This window comes from Pelophylax lessonae (assembly GCF_965119305.1).
Source record: "Pelophylax lessonae genome assembly, chromosome: 5".
Classification (NCBI taxonomy): Eukaryota; Metazoa; Chordata; class Amphibia; order Anura; family Ranidae; genus Pelophylax; species Pelophylax lessonae.
Window position 1 is genome coordinate 416,661,235 of NC_138772.1, and position 19,236 is coordinate 416,680,470.

General features: G+C 47.5%; 1 protein-coding gene across 1 annotated transcript in view; it reads right to left on the bottom strand.

The window, feature by feature from the left end:
- PRKDC (protein kinase, DNA-activated, catalytic subunit) overlaps window positions 1-19,236 on the bottom strand; it is a 1,165,045-nt gene that overhangs the window by 90,819 nt on the left and 1,054,990 nt on the right. Inside the window, exon 77 of the mRNA XM_082258689.1 lies at window positions 13,965-14,172. Coding sequence (XP_082114815.1) covers window positions 13,965-14,172 — 208 coding nt within the window. The remainder of the gene's footprint in view (window positions 1-13,964; window positions 14,173-19,236) is intronic.

A 19,236-nucleotide genomic window follows, 5' to 3' on the forward strand; every position in this document is an offset into this window, starting at 1 on the left:
AGGGCAGTAGGAGGGGAGGGAGGGCAGGAGAAAAAGAGGGAGGGAGGGAGGGCGGGCGAAGGAGGGCGGGAGAAAGGGCGGTCGAAAAGGGAGGGAGGGAGGCAGAAAGGGAGGGAGAAAGAGAGAGAAAGGGAGGGAGGGAGGGAGGGAGAAAGGGAGGGAGGGAGAAAGGGAGGGATGGAGGGCGGGAGAAAGTGAGGGATGGAGGGTGGGAGGGATGGAGGGCGGGAGAGAGGGAGAGGGGCAGAGAGAGAGGGAGGGAGGGAGAGGGGCAGAGAGAGAGGGAGGGAGGGAGAGGGGCAGAGAGAGAGGGAGGGAGGGAGAGGGGCAGAGAGAGAGGGAGGGAGGGAGAGGGGCAGAGAGAGAGGAAGGGAGGGAGAGGGGCAGAGAGAGAGGGAGGGAGGGAGAGAGGGAGGGCGGGAGAAAGGGCAGGAGGGAGGGCGGGAGAGAGAGATGGCAGGAGAGAGGGAGGGGCAGAGAGAGAGAGAGAGAGGAAGAGAAAGAGGGAGGGAGAGCGGGAGAGAGGGAGGGCGGGACAGAGAGGGAGGAAGGGGGGGAGGGATAAAGGGAGGGCGGGAGGAGGAAGGGAAGGAGGGCGGTAGAAAGGGAGAAAGGGAGAGAGGGTGGGAGAGAGAGATGGCAGGAGAGAAGAAGGGGGAGAGAGAGGGAGGGAGTGAGAGAGAGAGGGAGGTAGTGAGAGAGAGAGAGAGAGGTGGGAGAGAGAGGGGGAGAGAGAGAGGGGAGAGAGAGAGGAGGGTTGAATAGAGATAGAGGGAGGGTGGAAGAGAGAGGCGGGTGGAAGAGAGAGAGGGGGTGGAAGAGAGAGAGGGGGTGGGTGCAAAGCAGGTGGGTGAGAGAGAGGGGGGTGGGTGAGAGAGAGGGGGGTGGGTGAGAGAGAGGGAGGTGGGTGAGAGAGAGGGAGGGAGGTGGGTGAGAGAGAGGGAGGGAGGTGGGTGAGAGAGAGGGAGGGAGGTGGGTGAGAGAAAGGGGGTGGGTGAGAGAGAGAGGGGGTGGAAGAGAGAGAGGGGGTGGGTAAGAGGGAGGAGGGGTAGGTGAGAGAGAGAGAGAGTGGAAGAGAGAGAGGGGGTGGGTGAGAGGGACCCCTAGCACTGTCTGCAGTCCCTCCTGTGCCCCCTTATTCCAGCCTGTGTCTGTGGGTAGGTGTGTGTGTGATGCACCTACCTCCCCCGCCCGTCCTCGTCCTCTGGGCCCTCGGTCAGCCTGTCTTCCTTCTTGTTCATGATAGTGACAACTGGGAGCAGAGGTTGGAGAAGGAGTGCAGGGTCTGACTTGGAGGTGCCAGGGATGCTGTGCCCATTGCTGCTCAGGTCAGGGCAGCGGTGAGGTCTTCTCCCACCTTCCGGGCTCTTGGTTTTACCCAGCCTCGTGCTGCTCACCGTGGCTACCCACACGCTGTTTCAAGATGCCACTGCCCTGCACCCCCAGTGGGACTGTCACCCCATGACAAGGGGGCGGCGGCGGGGCTCAACTCAAGGGGCAGCTGCTTTGGGCTCCAGGAGCACTAGGCGCGGAGGAGAAGTTAACTCCTCCTTTACTTTCAACGCTGGGCAGGGAGGAAGTTGCGACCATGACTTCATTGGTTGTTAGACGTCAGGTGGCTCTAGCAACCAGGGGGCAGTAATAGTCAGGTGGAGGTGAAGGTGGAGGCGGAGCTGGAGCCAGGGCTATGGCAGTTCAGTCCACACGTGTCCCCAGCATTCCAGACTGCTCCCAGTGTTCGTTTCATTCTGGGACACTGTATTGTCCCGGAATGAAGTTGCCCGCGACAGACCTGAAAATGTGGGACTGTCCCGGGCAATCTGGGACACGTGATCACCCTAATATGCACATGTAGGACAATCCGGAGATTTGTCAAATGACATTCTTAATGGTGTCTACACAGAATAGTGGCCTGAGCGCCAGAGCTGTATTCCAGACACTAGTATGTACTGTCTCAATCAAGATGTCCACAATAGCCAGCAGGTGGGGTGAAACTGAAGAATTACCTTCACAAAATGTTGGTGGTGGTAAATCTTCAGCAGCCCCTGGTAAAATATTGGCCTGGCAATTCAGGTTGTAATCACAAATATAGTCAAGGAAAGGAGAGGCAAATTATCATTTTCAGCTGCTGGCACCAACCATTTCCAGAAATGGCAACAGCCTTTAGGCTAGGATAGACATAATGTTAGAGAATTTTGCTTTAGACAGGCTACATATTGTGTGTCTGTGGATGAGTCCAAATCAGGGAGATGAAGTGTCAGTGTAATACCCTGCTTAAGAACAAGAGAAGAGCTATTAATCTGAAAGGAACTTGGAGTTTCCTTAGGGCCTTGTAGTGGAATTCTCGTTATTTGCCCATGTGCTCCTGCTCCTAAGTAATTCGCCACTGGTGACTGAGAATCTTCCCTTGTGGGATATTCACAGAATGGATAAGGACTAAGGGGGTTCAGTGTGTTCAAGTATGAAGGAATTGCCAGGTGCTAATCGAGTTCCTGTGGTTGTGTCTCTGAGGTATTTGGAAACAGGAGAGCCAGCAAACGATCAGCATTCATTGTCGGAGGAAAATGGCGACTGGAAGTGCATAGTAGGAGTCATGAAAGCACTACATCACTAGCCAGAGAAGAACTTTCAGTAGTAAGGAGGAAAAAAACACTGCCAAATTTAAACAGATAACGCTATAATAACATTAACTACCACACAGAAGAAGGCAAGACAATAGCAGGCCGGAAAAAACACAAAAAAATGTAGATTACATTATAAGCTGCGCCTTCAAAATGATTTGTGTGCTTAGTACTGTGATGTGTCTGATAGGATAACATGATATAATGTAGTATGTACTACAGAACCAAGCAATAATCCCAAAACATGCATAGCCAGGAACTGATGTGTCTTAACTCATCCACGTCACCGGACCCGTCCAGGTTTCCAGGCTTTGCCTATCATAACCCTGAAAGTACCACGGCCCTGGACCTGAATACCAGCCTATGGCTAACTACACTCATTTCACCATATGCACCAAACGCAAGATCCAGCGCCAGAAGCTAATGGGGTCAGCAGGGACCAGGTATGGTTCCCAGTACACATAGGGTAACCAATCCAACTGCTAGGCTGCTAGTGAGCTATGAGGCAATCAGCAGTCAGATCTTGACAAAAATGTCAGCCAAAGTATAGAAAAATCTTCTCCAATGAAAGGGTCCATACTGGGACACTAGCTTCCAGCCTCCTAGGGGAACCAAGATGGCACTCGCACAGATGTGGATACATGAAGTCATTGCACTGTGCATGCACGGCATGGTTCAGTCCCGTACATTTAGAGCATTGCAACAGCAGTGTATCGCTCTCACACAGGTAGCCCAACACAACTGCCACCAACAGCCACACACAGCCTAGGCATCTCAGAAAAAAGGGAATACAACAGGAGACTGACAAACCAATGGGGTCCACCAAACAAAAAGGCGCTTACCAGTCTTGGCCACATAGTCTTAAAGTAGTTGTAAACCTATTAAAAAAAAAAAAAAAATCTGTTCCTTTAAAGCGGTTGTAAACCGCTGCATTATTTTTATTTACCTGCAAGGCAAAGGTAAAATGTGCTAATATGCATCACATACTAGGACATTACAGTATGTGAAACGTGCCTCAAAACAAAGCATTCCAGTGATGCGATGTCATCGCTGGAAACCGCGTCCATCTTCACCCAGTCTTCCTTTCTGGGTTTGCCGACTCCGACTCTGTGACAGAAGGGAGACGCGATGACGTCACTCCTGCGCATGTGCGCAGGAGCCGCCGGTCAAGGCACAAGGCTATGAAGAAACGGCACGGGTGGCCGTTCCTTCAGAGCGCATGCACCAGTGATTTCTCTGGCTGCATGTACAGTAAATAGTCAGGTCCATAAATATTGGGACATCGACACAATTCTAATCTTTTTGGCTCTATACACCACCACAATGGATTTGAAATGAAACGAACAAGATGTGCTTTAACTACAGACTTTCAGCTTTAATTTGAGGGTATTTACATCCAAATCAGGTGAACGGTGTAGGAATTACAACAGTTTGTATATGTGCCTCCCACTTTTTAAAGGACCAAAAGTAATGGGACAGAGTAACAATCATAAATCAAACTTTCACTTTTTAATACTTGGTTGCAAATCCTTTGCAGTCAATTACAGACTGAAGTCTGGAATGCATAGACATCACCAGACGCTGGGTTTCATCCCTGGTGATGCTCTGCCAGGTCTCTACTGCCACTGTCTTCAGTTCCTGCTTGTTCTTGGGGCATTTTCCCTTCAGTTTTGCCTTCAGCAAGTGAAATGCATGCTCAATCGGGTTCAGGTCAGGTGATTGACTCAGCCATTGCATAACATTCTACTTCTTTCCCTTAAAAAAACTCTTTGGTTGCTTTCGCAGTATGCTTCGGGTCATTGTCCATCTGCACTGTGAAGCGCCATCCAATGAAGCATTTGGCTGAATATGAGCAGATAATATTGCCCGAAACACTTCAGAATTCATCTTTCTGCTTTTGTCAGCGGTCACATCCTCAATAAATACAAGAGAACCAGTTCCATTGGCAGCCATACATGCCCACGCCATGACACTACCACCACTATGCTTCACTGATGAGGTGGTATGCTTTGGATCATGAGCAGTTCCTTTCCTTCTCCATACTCTTCTCTTCCCATCACTCTGGTACAATTTGATCTTGGTCTCATCTGTCCATAGGCTGTTGTTCCAGAACTGTGAAGGCTTTTTTAGATGTTGTTTTGCAAACTCTAATCTGGCCTTCCTGTTTTTGAGGCTGACCAATGGTTTACATCTTGTGGTGAACCCTCTGTATTCACTCTGGTGAAGTCTTCTCTTGATTGTTGACTTTGACACACATACACCTACCTCCTGGAGAGTGTTCTTGATCTGGCCAACTGTTGTGAAGGGTGTTTTCTTCACCAGGGAAAGAATTCTTCGGTCATCCACCACAGTTGTTTTCCGTGGTCTTCCGGGTCTTTTGGTGTTGCTGAGCTCACTGGTGCGTTCTTTCTTTTTAAGGATGTTCCAAACAGTTGATTTGGCCACACCTAATGTTTTTGCTATCTCTCTGATGGATTTGTTTTGTTTTTTTCAGCCTAATGATGGCTTGCTTCACTGATAGTGACAGCTCTTTGGATCTCATATTGAGAGTTGACAGCAACACATTCCAAATGCAAATAGCACACTTGAAATCAACTCTGGACCTTTTATCTGCTCCTTGTAAATAGAATAATGAGGGAATAACACACACCTGGCCATGGAACAGCTGAGCAGCCAACTGTCTCATTACTTTTGGTCCCTTAAAAAGTGGGAGGCACATATACAAACTGTTGTAATTCCTACACCGTTCACCTGATTTGGATGTAAATACCCTCAAATTAAAGCTGAAAGTCTGCAGTTAAAGCACATCTTGTTAGTTTCATTTCAAATCCATTGTGGTGTATAGAGCCAAAAATATTTGAATTGTGTCAATGTCCCAATATTTATGGACCTGACTGTATCTCCTAAACGATGCATATTTAGGAGATATTTATACTACCTATAGGTCAGCCTTATTATAAGCTTACCTATAGGCAAAACTTAACCACCTCCCACCCGGGCCATTGTAAATATACGGCCGGGTGGGAGTCTCCTCCTGATCGGACGTTCCGGAACGTCCTTCAGAAGGAGAGAGATTGCGCAGCCGCGGGCACGCACAGCGGCACGATCTCGATGTGCCTGTGTCCCTAGGACACAGAGCAACAAGCCTCGGCAGGAGGGCCCTGTGATTGGCCCTCCTGATCACATGACGGCTGTGTCCAATCACAGCCGTCATGTAATATCAATACAGCCGTTGTAACGGCTTCGATCTCTTCTCCTCCTGACAGATCCTGTCAGTGAGGAAAAGAGCAGAGGATCGATACTGCAGCCGGGGTGATCAGTGAGTATTTCTAATTACTCACTGATCACAGGGGGGTCTGTGCTGGTAATCAGATGATTACCAGTGCAGCCCTGGGGGGAGGGGGTGCCACTAGAGCCACCAGGGATGCCCACCCATGACCACCAGGGATGCCCACCATGGCCACCAGAAATGGCAAACAGGGCTCAGAGAGCCTGCCAGTGGTGCCCCCCTATTAGTGCTGCCCACCAATGCCATCTATCAGTGCTGCCCACCAGTGCCCGTTATTGCCATCTATCAGTGCCGCCCACCAGTGCCCATTATTGCCCACCAGTGCTGCCTATCAGTGCCGCCCATCAGTGCTGCCTATCAGTGCCCATCAGTGCTGCCTATCAGTGCCCATCAGCGCTACCTATCAGTGCCCATCAGTGCTACCTATCAGTGCCCATCAGTGCTACCTATCAGTGCCCATCAGTGCTGCATATCAGTGCCACCCCATCAGTGTCTCCTCATCAGTGCGGCGTCATCAGTGCTCATCAGTGCAGGAAAAAATGTATCTATTTACAAAATTTTATAACCTAAACAAAAAAACGTTTTTTTTTTTCAAACTTGTCGGTCTTTTTTTATTTGTGCACCAAAAAAAGAAAAAACCTGGCGGTGATCAAATACCACCAAAAGAAAGCTCTATTCGTGGGGAAAAAATGACACAAATTTGGTTTAGGTACAGTGTTGCATGACCGCGCAATTGTCATTCAAAATGCAACAGCGCTAAAAGCTGAAAATTGGTCTGGGAAGGAAGGGGGTTTAAGTGCCCAGTATTGAGGTGGTTAAAGTTGAAGGTTTACTTGCTCTTTAAAGCATGTTGAACCGTATAGTGCTTGCACATTATCATTTGTCCCTTTGTATGCTGTAAAAACCTGGTTAATCCTGCCTGTTCCTGTGTCCTATCGAAGAAGTCAACGTAGCAGAACGCTCTGACGTAACGTGTATAGGGGGCGGAGCCTGCGCGCCTGACGCCGACTATCTTCCGGGTATTGCTTCTACGTTAAATGCCATACAAGCAGGCACGGCTGAGTGCCTGGAGAATGTGAGTAATTTGTACATTCACTTCTTAATAAAGCCTGCAACGATTTATACAGAGAGCACTAGATTTTCTCTTTATATTTTTTACTGCATGTCCCTGTGTTCTCCGGAGGTGAGAGGCTGGAGAGTTATTCCCCTGGGGTCCTATGTTTGCATACAGGCTAATGCTGGCCCGTCTGGGTCCCATGTTGAGGTGAGAGGCTAATCTACCTGGTGGAGGGATTTGACACATATGGTGTTTGATATAATTTCTCACGGGATTACGTTTCCTTTACCAACATTGTGGACACTTGAGCACGGAATCATTTGGACTGTTTTGATGGACACTCAACATTATTAATTTGTGTATATCTGGCGCATCACTTTTTCTATATTGATTTGATTGTGAGGTGTGGACAAGATTGTAGTGTATGCTGCCGGTCAATATTATTTATGCACATTTTTTTGCATTTTTTTTGCAATGCTCACATTGCACTGCTAATTTATGCATATATATAATTCACAGCACTGCTATTATTTGCATTGTATGTTGCGTTATTAAGTATCACTACACGGTTTGCGCTGATAGTTTTTGTTTTATGTTCCTGTGTCCTCCCTGATCCATGATACCGTGGTCAGTTTATGTGCCTCTGTCATCCCACTGCTCTTCCTCTCCTCCTGTCCCTCTTCCTGCCTGTCTGCTCCTTTGTGTAAGCTGGAAAAAAGTCCCGCCTCTCCCCCTTGTCGCTATCCCGTGCAGCAGTAAAGTTACTAATCAGAATTCCTGCTAGCCCCTCTGTAATAATAAGGTATACTTCACAATGTGTGTGTTTTAATGAAATTTTGGCAGCTACATACCTTTTTCACATTGCCGATGTGACCGCTCGACTGAAGTCAGAGAGGAATCTCAGCCCCTGCCACAGTACAGCCGTAGCCAAAAGTTTTGAGAATGACATAAGTATTAATTTTCACAAAGTCTGCTGCTTCAGCATTTTTAGATCTTTTTGTCAGATGTTATTATGATATACTGAAGTATAATTACAAGCATTTATTAAGTGTCAAAGGCTTTTATTAACAATTACATTAGGTTTAAGCAAACAGTGAATATTCGCAGTGTTGACACATCTATTTCAGGACCTCTGCAATTCGCCCTGGCATGCTGTCAATCAACTTCTGGGTCACAACCTGATTGATGGCAGCCCATTCTTGCATAATCAATGCTTGAAGTTTGGCAAAATTTGTGGGGGTTTTTTTGTTCACCCGCCTCTTGAGGATTGACCATAAGTTTTTTAATGGGATTAAGGCCTGGGGAGTTTCCTGGCCATGGACCAAAAATGTTGATGTTTTGTTCCCCAAGCCATTTAGTTATTACTTTTGCCGTAAGGCAAGGTGCCCCATCATGCTGGAAAAATACGATCTTTGTAAGAACTTACCGTAACATCAGTTTCTCTGATGTCCATTGACAGACGCAGCCTCATCTCCATGAGCTGTGTGGGTTATGCTCCCACCTGCAGGAATAGTCTAGGCAGTACGTTAGTACAAAACTATGCATATACACGCCCACAGGGTGGTCCCTCCGGACATAACCCCCACAGACACAGCTCAGCACATCAGTTTAGTTGCAAGCAGTGAAGACACAAAACCGTTCCCATCAGAGGGGTGGGTGCTGCGTCTGTCAATGGACATCAGAGAAACAGATTTTATGGTACAGTAAGTTCTTACAAAAATCCTATTTTCTCTATCGTCCATTGACAGATGCAGCCTCATCTTCATGAGCTGTGTGGGACGTCCCAAAGCAGTATAGGCATTAGGGGGTTGGAAAACGCAACCAGAAAGTAACGTAAACTTCAAAGGCTAAACATAGCCAGCTGGGTAACAGGAAGCTCAACCAAAAAACATGAGCTCACCCAGGTAAAAGACCCCTATGAGAATAAGAAAAAAACATTCTCTTACGAAACAGCAGCCTGCTAAACCTTGCAGCCAAAAGAGGCATCCAAAGAAGCCAACAAATCCACCTTGTAAAACTTGGTAAAGGTGTGCACAGACGATCAAGTCGCTGCCTTACAAACTTGCACCACTGAGGCCTGATGGCGAAAACCCCAAGAAGCACTCAGCACTAGTAGAATGAGCCTTCGCAGGGAAAGGAGGAACCTGACCCTTGAGTGAATAAGCCTGAACAACCGTCTAACTAATCCATCTCAAAACAGTTGCAGCGGACTCAGCCAAACCTTAGCGAGGACCGTCCGTTCGGACAAAGAGAGAGTCCGATTTTCTAAGGACTCAGTAACTGTCAGATAAACCCTTATCGCCCGAACCACATCCAGAGAGTGTGAATTGTGATATAGATTGTACATCAGATCTGAGTGGGAGACTGCTCACAACAGGGAATCGTCAAAATATCCCACAATTTAGACACCTCGCTAACGTAACAAGGCCAGCACGGGGGCCAGAACCTTGGTAAATACTCTGGGAGCCGAGGCGAGACCAAAGGGTAATGCCACAAATTGAAAGTGTTCCTCTGCCACCGCAATCCTCTGCCACCGCAAAGAGGAGGAATCGCTGATGTCCCTCATAAATGGGGACGTGGAGATACGCATCTGTGAGATCAATGGAGGCCAGAAAATGCCCCTGATTCAATGATGCCACCACTGATCGAATGGACTCCATTCGAAACTTTTGCACCCGCACAAAGCGGTTCAGAGCCTTGAGATCCAGGATTGGACGCACCTTGCCCTCTTTTCTGGGTACCGTAAACAGGTTTGAATAGAAACCTTGAGAGCGTTCCTGCGATGGAACCGACACAATCACCCCTTGAGCCAGGAGATCTAGCACAGCCTCCCGCAGATCCTTCAAGCGCCCTGGAGACAGGTGAAGATTTGACTGAAAAAAAACTGTCCCCTGGCCGGGACCAGAATTCGATCTTGTACCCGGAACAAATCAGTTTGCAAACCTATTCGTCCTGAATGAAGGAATTCCAGGAACCCCGAAAGAAGCGCAGGCGTCCCCCCACCACTGAAGCGGGTGAGGGCGCCCCTTCATGCTGAAGAGGACTTGTCAGCAGCACCTGACTGACCGGCCTTGGGCTTGCCCCAATGCTTTTTAGCCCCTCCAGAAGCTTTAAACTGGTTAACTTTTTCTTGCGCCCCAAAAGGCACGAAAAAAAACGCTTGTGAGCAGAAAAAGAAGGACCCCGCTTAGTACGGGGAGCCTTACCCTTGGAGGACTGAGGAAGAGTACTCTTCCCATCAGTCAAGCCCTTGATCAACTCATCCAATGAGTCGCCAAACAAACGCTCTCCCAGAAAAGGGAGGTCAGCTAGGGCTTTCTTTGAAGCTTGGTCAGCCGAGCAGCTCTTCAGCCAAACCATGCGTCTCAAGGCAATGGCCACGGCCGAGACCCTGGCCACCAGGGGAGCTGCATCCATAGACGCATCACACAGGAACACCAGAGCCTGGATTATCTGGTCCAATAGTTTCAGCTGTTCCAAAGACTCCCGCAAACCCCTAATCTACTCTGTCACCGTCTGTGAAACTAAAACAGACACAAACACCGTTTCAAAATGGAACCCCCCAACACTTGCAGATGGCGGGATTCCACCTGCCTGTCCACCGAGTCCGTAAAAACCGGGGAGTCTTCCATAGGCACAAGGGAAGATTTGTTTAATCTGGAGACAGGATGGTCCTATTTAGGTGGCACCGTTCCAATGGTTGGAAAGCTTTTCATCAAAAGGATAATGGCGTTTAAAGGGTTTTGGCACAACAAACACGTGCTTAACGTGCCGCCATTGGTCACTTACAATATCGTGAAAAGTGTCGGGACAAGGGAAAACCTTGCCAGTTTTCTGAAACTTCTGGGAGCCAAAAGCCACCCACGTCCCGGCCAGCGTGGGCTCATCAGCCAATTTCAAAGTGTCCCGTACTGAAATAATCAGGGCTTTCACTAAAGAGCAGGCTTACCAGCGTTGCTGAAATCGCGACCAGCGACTGGGATCTGGACTGTCCAGAAGTCGCACAGAGTGGGTCTGAGGGTGATATTACAGTCTGGGATTCCATAGTGCAATTTGCAAAAACCGGAGTACTGCTGCTTTAAGAGCGCCGATCGTGGCACCAGCCACCGGAGACAGCGATCTGCAGGGAACCCTTGTAAACCAAACTGACAGCAGAAAGTGCAAGGATACGTCCGCAGGGACCTCCAAGTGTCGTACTACCTCAGACATACCGTCCTCCTGATCATTCCAGCAGCATGGACAGAAGACAGAAAGTGACCTCAGTCAGCAGCAGAAAACAAATGCACAGGAAGTGATGTCGCCTGGAGAAAGGTCACGCTGCCCAGCATAGCACAATAACTACACCAAAATGGTTGCCCATACATTTTCAATAGGAAGCTCAAGGAAAATGGCTGCCCCATACATGTCTATGGAAAAAAAAAAAAATCACATTGCCCACACTTAAGATGGTGGTGCCCACGGCGAACCATGCGGCCAGGGACCGACACATGGAGGCCTCAGGAACCACAACAGGAACCAGCAAGCCCAAAGTACCATACCACCCCCCCCCCCAGAGCGTCAAGAGCTCCAGACACACAGGGGGGGGGGGGATAGGGCACACAGACTGGGCAGGCCAGGAAGATCTTTTGGGAGGCACAAATCCCATAATCCCCAGTAGAGGGCCCACATCCCCCCAAGGCAAGCAGGGGCAAAGGGGGACACATTTACTCACCATACCATGGACTGGATGGGCTCTGCTCCGGGCAGACTGCCTCCCACCCGAAGTGGGGGTGCTGCCAGCTGAGGGGTACGCAGGGACTCAGGGCGTTCCAGGTCGTTGCGTTCCGGCGAGACATCTGCTTGCAGGCTCGTCCCCATCCAGAAAGGGGACACTGTCATGGCTAGGCCTAGGTCGGGACTATAACCTGCTCACGCTCGTAGGCCTGGCTGGGGGGACCATAAGGATCTGGATTATCCAGTGTGAAGCCCCAGCCGGCATTGTTGCTTGTAGATCACCAGGAAAATTCTCCCCTGAACACTAGCTAGCAAGTGAGTAAAGAAAAATAAAAAATATTCTAAAAAAAGAATAAAAATTGAGACCGGACTCTAGGCAGAAACAAACTGATATGCTGGGCTGTGTCTGTGGGGGTTATGTCTGGACGGACAGCCCCGTGGGCGTGTATATCCAAAGTTTTGTACTAACGTACTGCCTAGACTACTCCTGCCGGTGGCAGCATAACCCACACAGCTCATGGAGATGAGGCTGCGTCTGTCAATGGACGATAGAGAAAGGCATTTTTTGTCACCAAACTGTTCTTGGATGGTTGGGAGAAGTTGCCCTCGGAGGATGTTTTTGTAACATTCTTTATTCATGGCTGTGTTCTTAGGCAAAAATGTGAGTGAGCTCACTTGGGCTTACAAGCACCCCCACACATAAATTGTCTCAGAATGCTTTACTGTTGGCATGAGACAGGACTGATGGTAGTGCTCACCTTTTTTCAAACAATCGGAAAGGGGATTTATCAGTGCTCAGCAGTCCAATCCCTGTACCTTTAGCAGAATATCAAGTCTGTCCCTGATGTTTTTCCTGGAGAGAAGTGGCTTCTTTGCTGCCTTTCTTCACACCAGGCCATCCTCCAAAAGACTTTGCATCACTTTGTGTGCAGATGCACTCACACTTGCCTGCTGCCATAGCTGAGCAAGCTGTGCACTGATGGTGCCCTGATACTGCAGCTGAATCAACTGTAAGAGATGGTCCTGGAACTTACTGGACTTTCTTTGGCGCCCTGAAGCCTTCTTCACAAATGCAGTGTAAATTTTTTTTATGGGATTAGGTTCCTTTCCATGTCAAAGAGGGACTTTGCAAATAATTGCAATTCACCTGATAATTCTTCATTACATTCTGGAGTATATGCAAACTGCCATCATAAAAACTGAGACAGCAGACTTTGTGAAAATAAATATTTCTGTCATTCTCAAAACTTTTGGCCATGGCTGGAGTCCTTAGATTGGGGGAGGAGAGGGAGGGGGGTCACCTGACCACAAAATGGGAATGTGAGAAAGGTATGTAGTTGCCAAATTTTCATAAAACATACAGAAAACTGTGACGTATACTTTTTATTACAGAGGAGCTGGCAGAAATTGCATTACAACTATTTTAAGCCCAATCCTTGTGCATCACAGTGGGCAAGCCTGAAAGGGCATCCAGAGATGCGATGCCCCCCAGGGGATCACCAACCTGGACTATTAAACACCCAAACATGACTGATGTAAATAAAATCCTTTATTGTCCTCACAGACAAACAAAGCAGGACAAGCTATTGACACATTTCACACTCAGATCATGTGCTTAAAAGGTTCTGATTAAGCACGTGATCTGAGTGTGAAACAGGTCAACAGCTTGTCATGCTTTGCTTCTCTGTCTGTGAGGACAATAAAGGATTTTATTTGCATCAGTCCTGTGGTGGTGTGTGGCTAATTTATTCTTTATTTTGGACATTCAACAGCGGCAAGCTGAGGCGATCACCCACGCTGGTCTGCAATTATATGCTCATCTGAGCGGTATAGACACCCTCTCTAAACCATTGAATACCCTGCCAGCATGTTCACAGGATAACAGATACCCCAGTGATCACTGCCCAACTGGCAACATTACAGGCCATCCCCCTTCTTGCATAGCTGGATCTGGAGTACGTCTATCTGTGCCCCAGGGCCACAGGCAACTGATCTGATTAAGCATTTCCCTTCCTCAGCAGGGGTGTACAGAAAAGACAGTGATAAAACCACAGGCTAACATCATGAAGATGAGTTTTCAGAAAGACTTCAAAGACACATACTTTGTCCTTAGGTAATAACTAAATGATGATAAGCTGTGCAAGGAGGGGTGGTGCCTGGATAGGGAAGCCTGCTTGTTTTCTGAAAAGTGTCTATTCACTTGAAAATGGCAGCATAACCCAGTGGTCATGATCATAAAAATGCCCTGTGTCCTGTGATATACAGTTAAAAAACAAATACTGACCCGGAATTTCTATTTCATTTCTGGAAAACTCTGGCTTAAAATTGCTCATCCATGGAGAATATTCTTTTAGGTTTCCTGGCTCTTTTGGTTGTTGTTCTTTAATTTTTATCAAGATTGGATTAAACTTTTTGTTGAATTCTTCAGCTTTGATAGTAACAAGCTGGGATCCATCTTTTCCACAAAATTTGTCCAATTCCTTTCCATGTTTCTGCAAAGACAAATGATTAATCTTTAACTGTCTGCACATACACTAGATTGTCTCCTCTTATAACAAGTCGGGTTAGGCTTAGATAGAGTTTTGTATAAAAAATTACCATGTCTACATAAAAATGGATGCAGTATATACAGCTCAGGATTAACATTTATCCCTAGCACATTAAGGGTTTCAGCATAAAGCAGGCACAATTGCATACCAATTTATATAATATAGGCGCTGATGCATATAAATAGTTTATTAGAAGTCATCTTTAAATATAAGAAAATGTACCCATAGTAGAGTGGCATTCTTCATGCCCATGTATATACAGTGAGAGAAAAAAAGTATTCGATCCCCTGCTAATTTTGTACGTTTGCCCACTGACATGATCAGTCTATAATTTTAATGGTAGGTTTATTTTAACAATGAGAGACAGAACAAGAACAAAAAATAAATAAAAAATAGATTTTTGTAAGAACTTTCCGTAAAATCCTTTTCTCTGAAGTTCGACAGACGCAGCTCCATCTAGTCAGAGACTATAGGGTTATGCTCCTCCTATCAGGAATAGGCACTAGGCAGAAAAAAGCTTAACCATACCTATGGGGGCTGTCCCTGCAGGCATAACCCCACACACCCTGCTATCATCAAACAGTTTAGTTGCAAGCAGTGTTTAGAATAGAAAAAACCCCATCCACTCAGAAGTAGAGGAGCGGGTGCTGCGTCTGTCAATTAACTTTTTTTATGGTAAGTTCTAACAAAAATTCAGTTTTCTCTATCGTTCATCGACAGACGCCGCTCCATCTAGTCAGAGACTATAGTGGTATCCCAAATCAGTATATTCATGAGGGGTGGGAAGACAATGCAAACGGAAACGTAACTCCCCAAAGGCCAACCAGGTAACATGGAGCTCAACAAGGAACAACTGGAGCTCACCCTAAAAACACAATACACCCTCAAAGAGAAACAAAAACTGGATTTTTGTAAGAACTTACCATAAAATCATTTTCTCTATCGTCCATTGACAGACGTAGCTCTTATGCTTCTCACTATTGGGTTATGCGCCATCTACAGGAGTAGACTAGGCAGTGAAATGTTTTCACTCGACGAGCCTATAGGGGCTGTCCCGCACGATATAACCCCAGACACACTGTGCTCTCATATTAGTTTCGTAGCAAGCAGTGAAAAGAAGACACAACCATCCCCAAAAAAGAGGGGTGGGTGCTGCGTCTGTCAATGGACCTCAGAGAAAAGGATTTTACAGTAAGTTCTTACAAAAATCCATTGACAGATGCAGCTCTTATGCTTCTTCACTATTGGGACGTCCGAAAGCAGTATAGGCATGAGGGGTGGGAAGAACGCAACCAAAAACTGTTAACGTATTTCCAAGGCTAAAAACGTAGCCAAATGGGTAACAAAAAGCTCAACCCGTACCAACAGGAGCTTACCCCCAAAACATAAATTCAACCCCGTAAAGAGAAAAAAAACAAGTCTCTTTTAAAGCAGCCTGCAAATCCTTGCGGCCAAAGGAGGCATCCGAGGATGCCAATAAATCTTCTTTGTAGAATTTTGTAAAAGTATGTAAGGACAACCAAGTCACTGTTTTACACACTTGAGTAACATATGTCTGATGGCGAAAAGCCCAGGAGGCACTCAGTGCTCTAGTAGAATGCGCCTTCACAGGGAAAGGAGGAACCTGACCCTTTAATGAATAGGCCTGAACAACTGTCTGCCTGATCCATTTGGATATGGTCGCAGCAGACGCAGCCAAACCCTTACGAGATCCCTCAGTGAGGAAAAACAGAGAATCAGATGTCCTAAAAAGCTCTGTGGCCGACAGGTAAACCCTGATCGCCCGAACCACATCCAGAGAATGTAAGACAAATTCCTTAGGATGCTTAGGCTTTAGGACAGAGCGAAGGTAAAACAATATCTTCATTGAGGTGGAAAGCAGACAACACCTTAGGAAGGAACAATTGATTAGGTTGGAGGACAACCTTATCTCTATGAACGACCAAATAAGGCGAACGACAGGAAAGTGCCGCCAACTCAGACACTCTGTGGGCAGAAGTGATAGCCACCAGAAAGGTGACCTTCTGAGACAACAAAGGTAGAGATACGTTCCTAATATTTTCAAAAGGAGGCTGTTGAAGAACAGACAAAACCAAATTCAGATACCACGGAGGCAAAGGGGATCTTCTTGGAGGAGCCAGATAACGCACCCCAGAATCACCGGCACCTTTCCCACCACCAACTTGCGGAGGAACCTCGACAACAGCTGTATCGGAGGAAAGGCATAAATCAGCCGATATTGGCTCCAGGGCACCAACAATGCGTCTGTGACGTCGGCCAGAGGGTCTCGAGCCCTGGCCACAAACCTCTGTACCTTTTTGTTCAGACGAGACGCAAACAGATCCACCTCTGGAGTTCCCCATCGGGCACACAGGAGATGAAAAACCTCCGGATGCAGGGACCATTCCCCCTGATCCAGAACCTGACGACTCAGGTAATCTGCCTGCCAATTCTTCACACTGGGAATGTGAACTGTGGAGAGAGCCAGAACAAGCTCCTCGGCACAAGTCAGAATCTCAGCCACCTCCCTGGCCGCCCGGACACTTTTTGTGCCCTCTTGATGATTGCTGTAAGCCACAGCCGTGGCATTGTCGGATTGTACCCAAACCGGAAAACCGTGCAGCCGAGTCGTCCAATGGAGCAGGCAGAGCTTGATCATCCCCTGTTGACCAGCTTCCCTGGGCACAGATATTGTCCAGAACTCCACCCCAGCCCAACAGGCTGGCATCCGTGGTGACCTCTGTCCACAACAGTGGCAGAGTGGTAGAAAAGACCTGCCCTGGCTCAGAGCGGGCGACAGAAGCCACCACGAGAGCTCCGACCTCGTGAAATGGCTTAGACATCATTCTGTCTAAGGACTTCGGATCCTTGTTCCACTTGACAAGAATCTGTTTTTGTAGAGGTATTGTGTGAAATTGAGCAAACGGGACCACCACGAAGGTCGACACCAACAGCCCCAGAGACCTCATACAAGTCTGGTGGGAGGAGAGATCGGTGTCCATCAGCAACCTGATCTCGCTCTGCAAAGTCTGAAGTTTTTCCCCGGGGAGAAAGACCCTCGCCAGAGAGGAGTCTAAAATCATACCCATGTAATTCAAGCGCACTGACGGGGTCAGCGCAGACTTCTTGAAGATGATGGTTCACCCAAACTCCTGAAGAGTCTGAACCGTGATTGACAGGTTGCCCAACAGGGTTGGACGAGAACTTGCTCTCAACAGGAGATCGTCCAGATATCCGAGGACTGCAATCCCCTTTTTGTGGATCAAAGCTAACACCAGGGCCAAAACCTTGGTGAAGACTCTGGGAGCAGAGGCTAGACCAAAGGGGTAATGCCACAAATTGAAAGTGCTCCTCTGCCACTGTGAAACGGATATACCGCTGATGACCCTCGTAGATAGGGACGTGCAGATACGCATATTTTATATCGCTGGAGGCCAGAAAGTCCCTTGATTTAAAGATGCTACCACCGACCAAATGGATTCCATCCGAAACTTCTGCACCCACACAAAGCGGTTCAGTGATTTGAGGTCCAGAATTGGACGCACCTTGCCCTCCTTTCTGGGCACTGTGAACAGGTTTGAATAAAAACCTCAAAACCTTTCGTGCTGAGGAACCGGCACAATCACTTCCTTGTGCAAGGAGATCCCACACTGCCTCCCTGAGATCCTTCAATCGATCCGGAGACAGACGTAGATTTGATGGAAAGTCTGCTGGGCGAGACCGAAATTCGATCTTGTACCCTGAACAAATTAGTTTGTGAAACCATTTATCCTGAACCAGAGACATCCAGGGTTCTTGAAAGCAACGCAGACGTCCCCCCACCCCCAAATCGGGTGAGGGCGTCACTTCATGCAGAGGAGGATTTGTTCGTCAAACCGGACTGGCTAGTCTTGGGCTTACCCGACCAAGCTTTCTGGTTTCCTCCAGAAGCTCTGAAAGGTATACCTTTTACTTGTGCCCCTGAGGCACGAAAAAAAAAGCCTGTGAGCCGTGAAAGAAGGCCCCCGCTTACTGCGAGGTGCCTTGCCTTTTGAGGATTGGGGGAGAAGAGTACTATTATCCCCCGTTAGGCCCTTGATTAACTCAACCAAGGAGTCACCAAACAGGTGTTTACCCAAAAATGGGAGATCAGTTAAGGCCTTCTTAGAAGCCTGGTCCACTGACCAGCTCTTCAGCCAAAGGCAATACCCACCGCAGACACTCTGGCAACCAGAGGAGCCGCGTCCAGGGCCGCATCACACAGGTACACCATGGCCTGGGCCATCTGGTCTGTGAGCTCAATCAGAGTCGGGGGAACCGTCTCATTGTTCAAGTAAACGTCAGCGTTCGAGAAACCAGAACGGACGCGAATACGGGTTTTTTTTTTTCAAATATAAATTTTTATTCAGGAAGTTCAGTTTGAGTACATTTACAATTCAGCAGGTAGTACAATCTCATTTTAACCTTTGTTAATTCCACTCTTTCATCATTTACTTTAACTTGTATTCCTTCCTTATTTTCCTTTTTTGTCCCTTACCCTCCCTCCCCCCTCCCTCCCCAAAAAAAAAAAAAAAAAAAAAAAAAAAAAAAAAGGGGGGGGGAGAGTTCCCCCGCTCCGCTGCCATCAGCCTAAAGGACCCCTTATCCTTCCGCTATATTCTTATCTTTTCCTTGCCTCTATCCTCCTAAGAGTTTTTTCCCTTCTTCCGAGATTATAAAGAAGTTCCATTCTTCCCATATCTTTTTATATTTCTCCTGTCTATTTTGGGAGTATGCAATTAACTCTTCCATTCTTCTAGTTTCCTCTACTCTGTGTATCCATTCTACCATCGATGGGGGTTGTGTTTTTTCCCAGTTACCTGGGATACATGCTTTAGCTGCATTTACTAAATACGGTATAATAGAATTTTCGTATCTCCCCACCGGTATATCTGACCCCTGCAACAGGAAAAAGAGCGGATTTTCTTCAATTTTATATTCCGTAAATTTTTGAGTCATATTTTTTACTCCCCCCCAGAATGGTTTTAT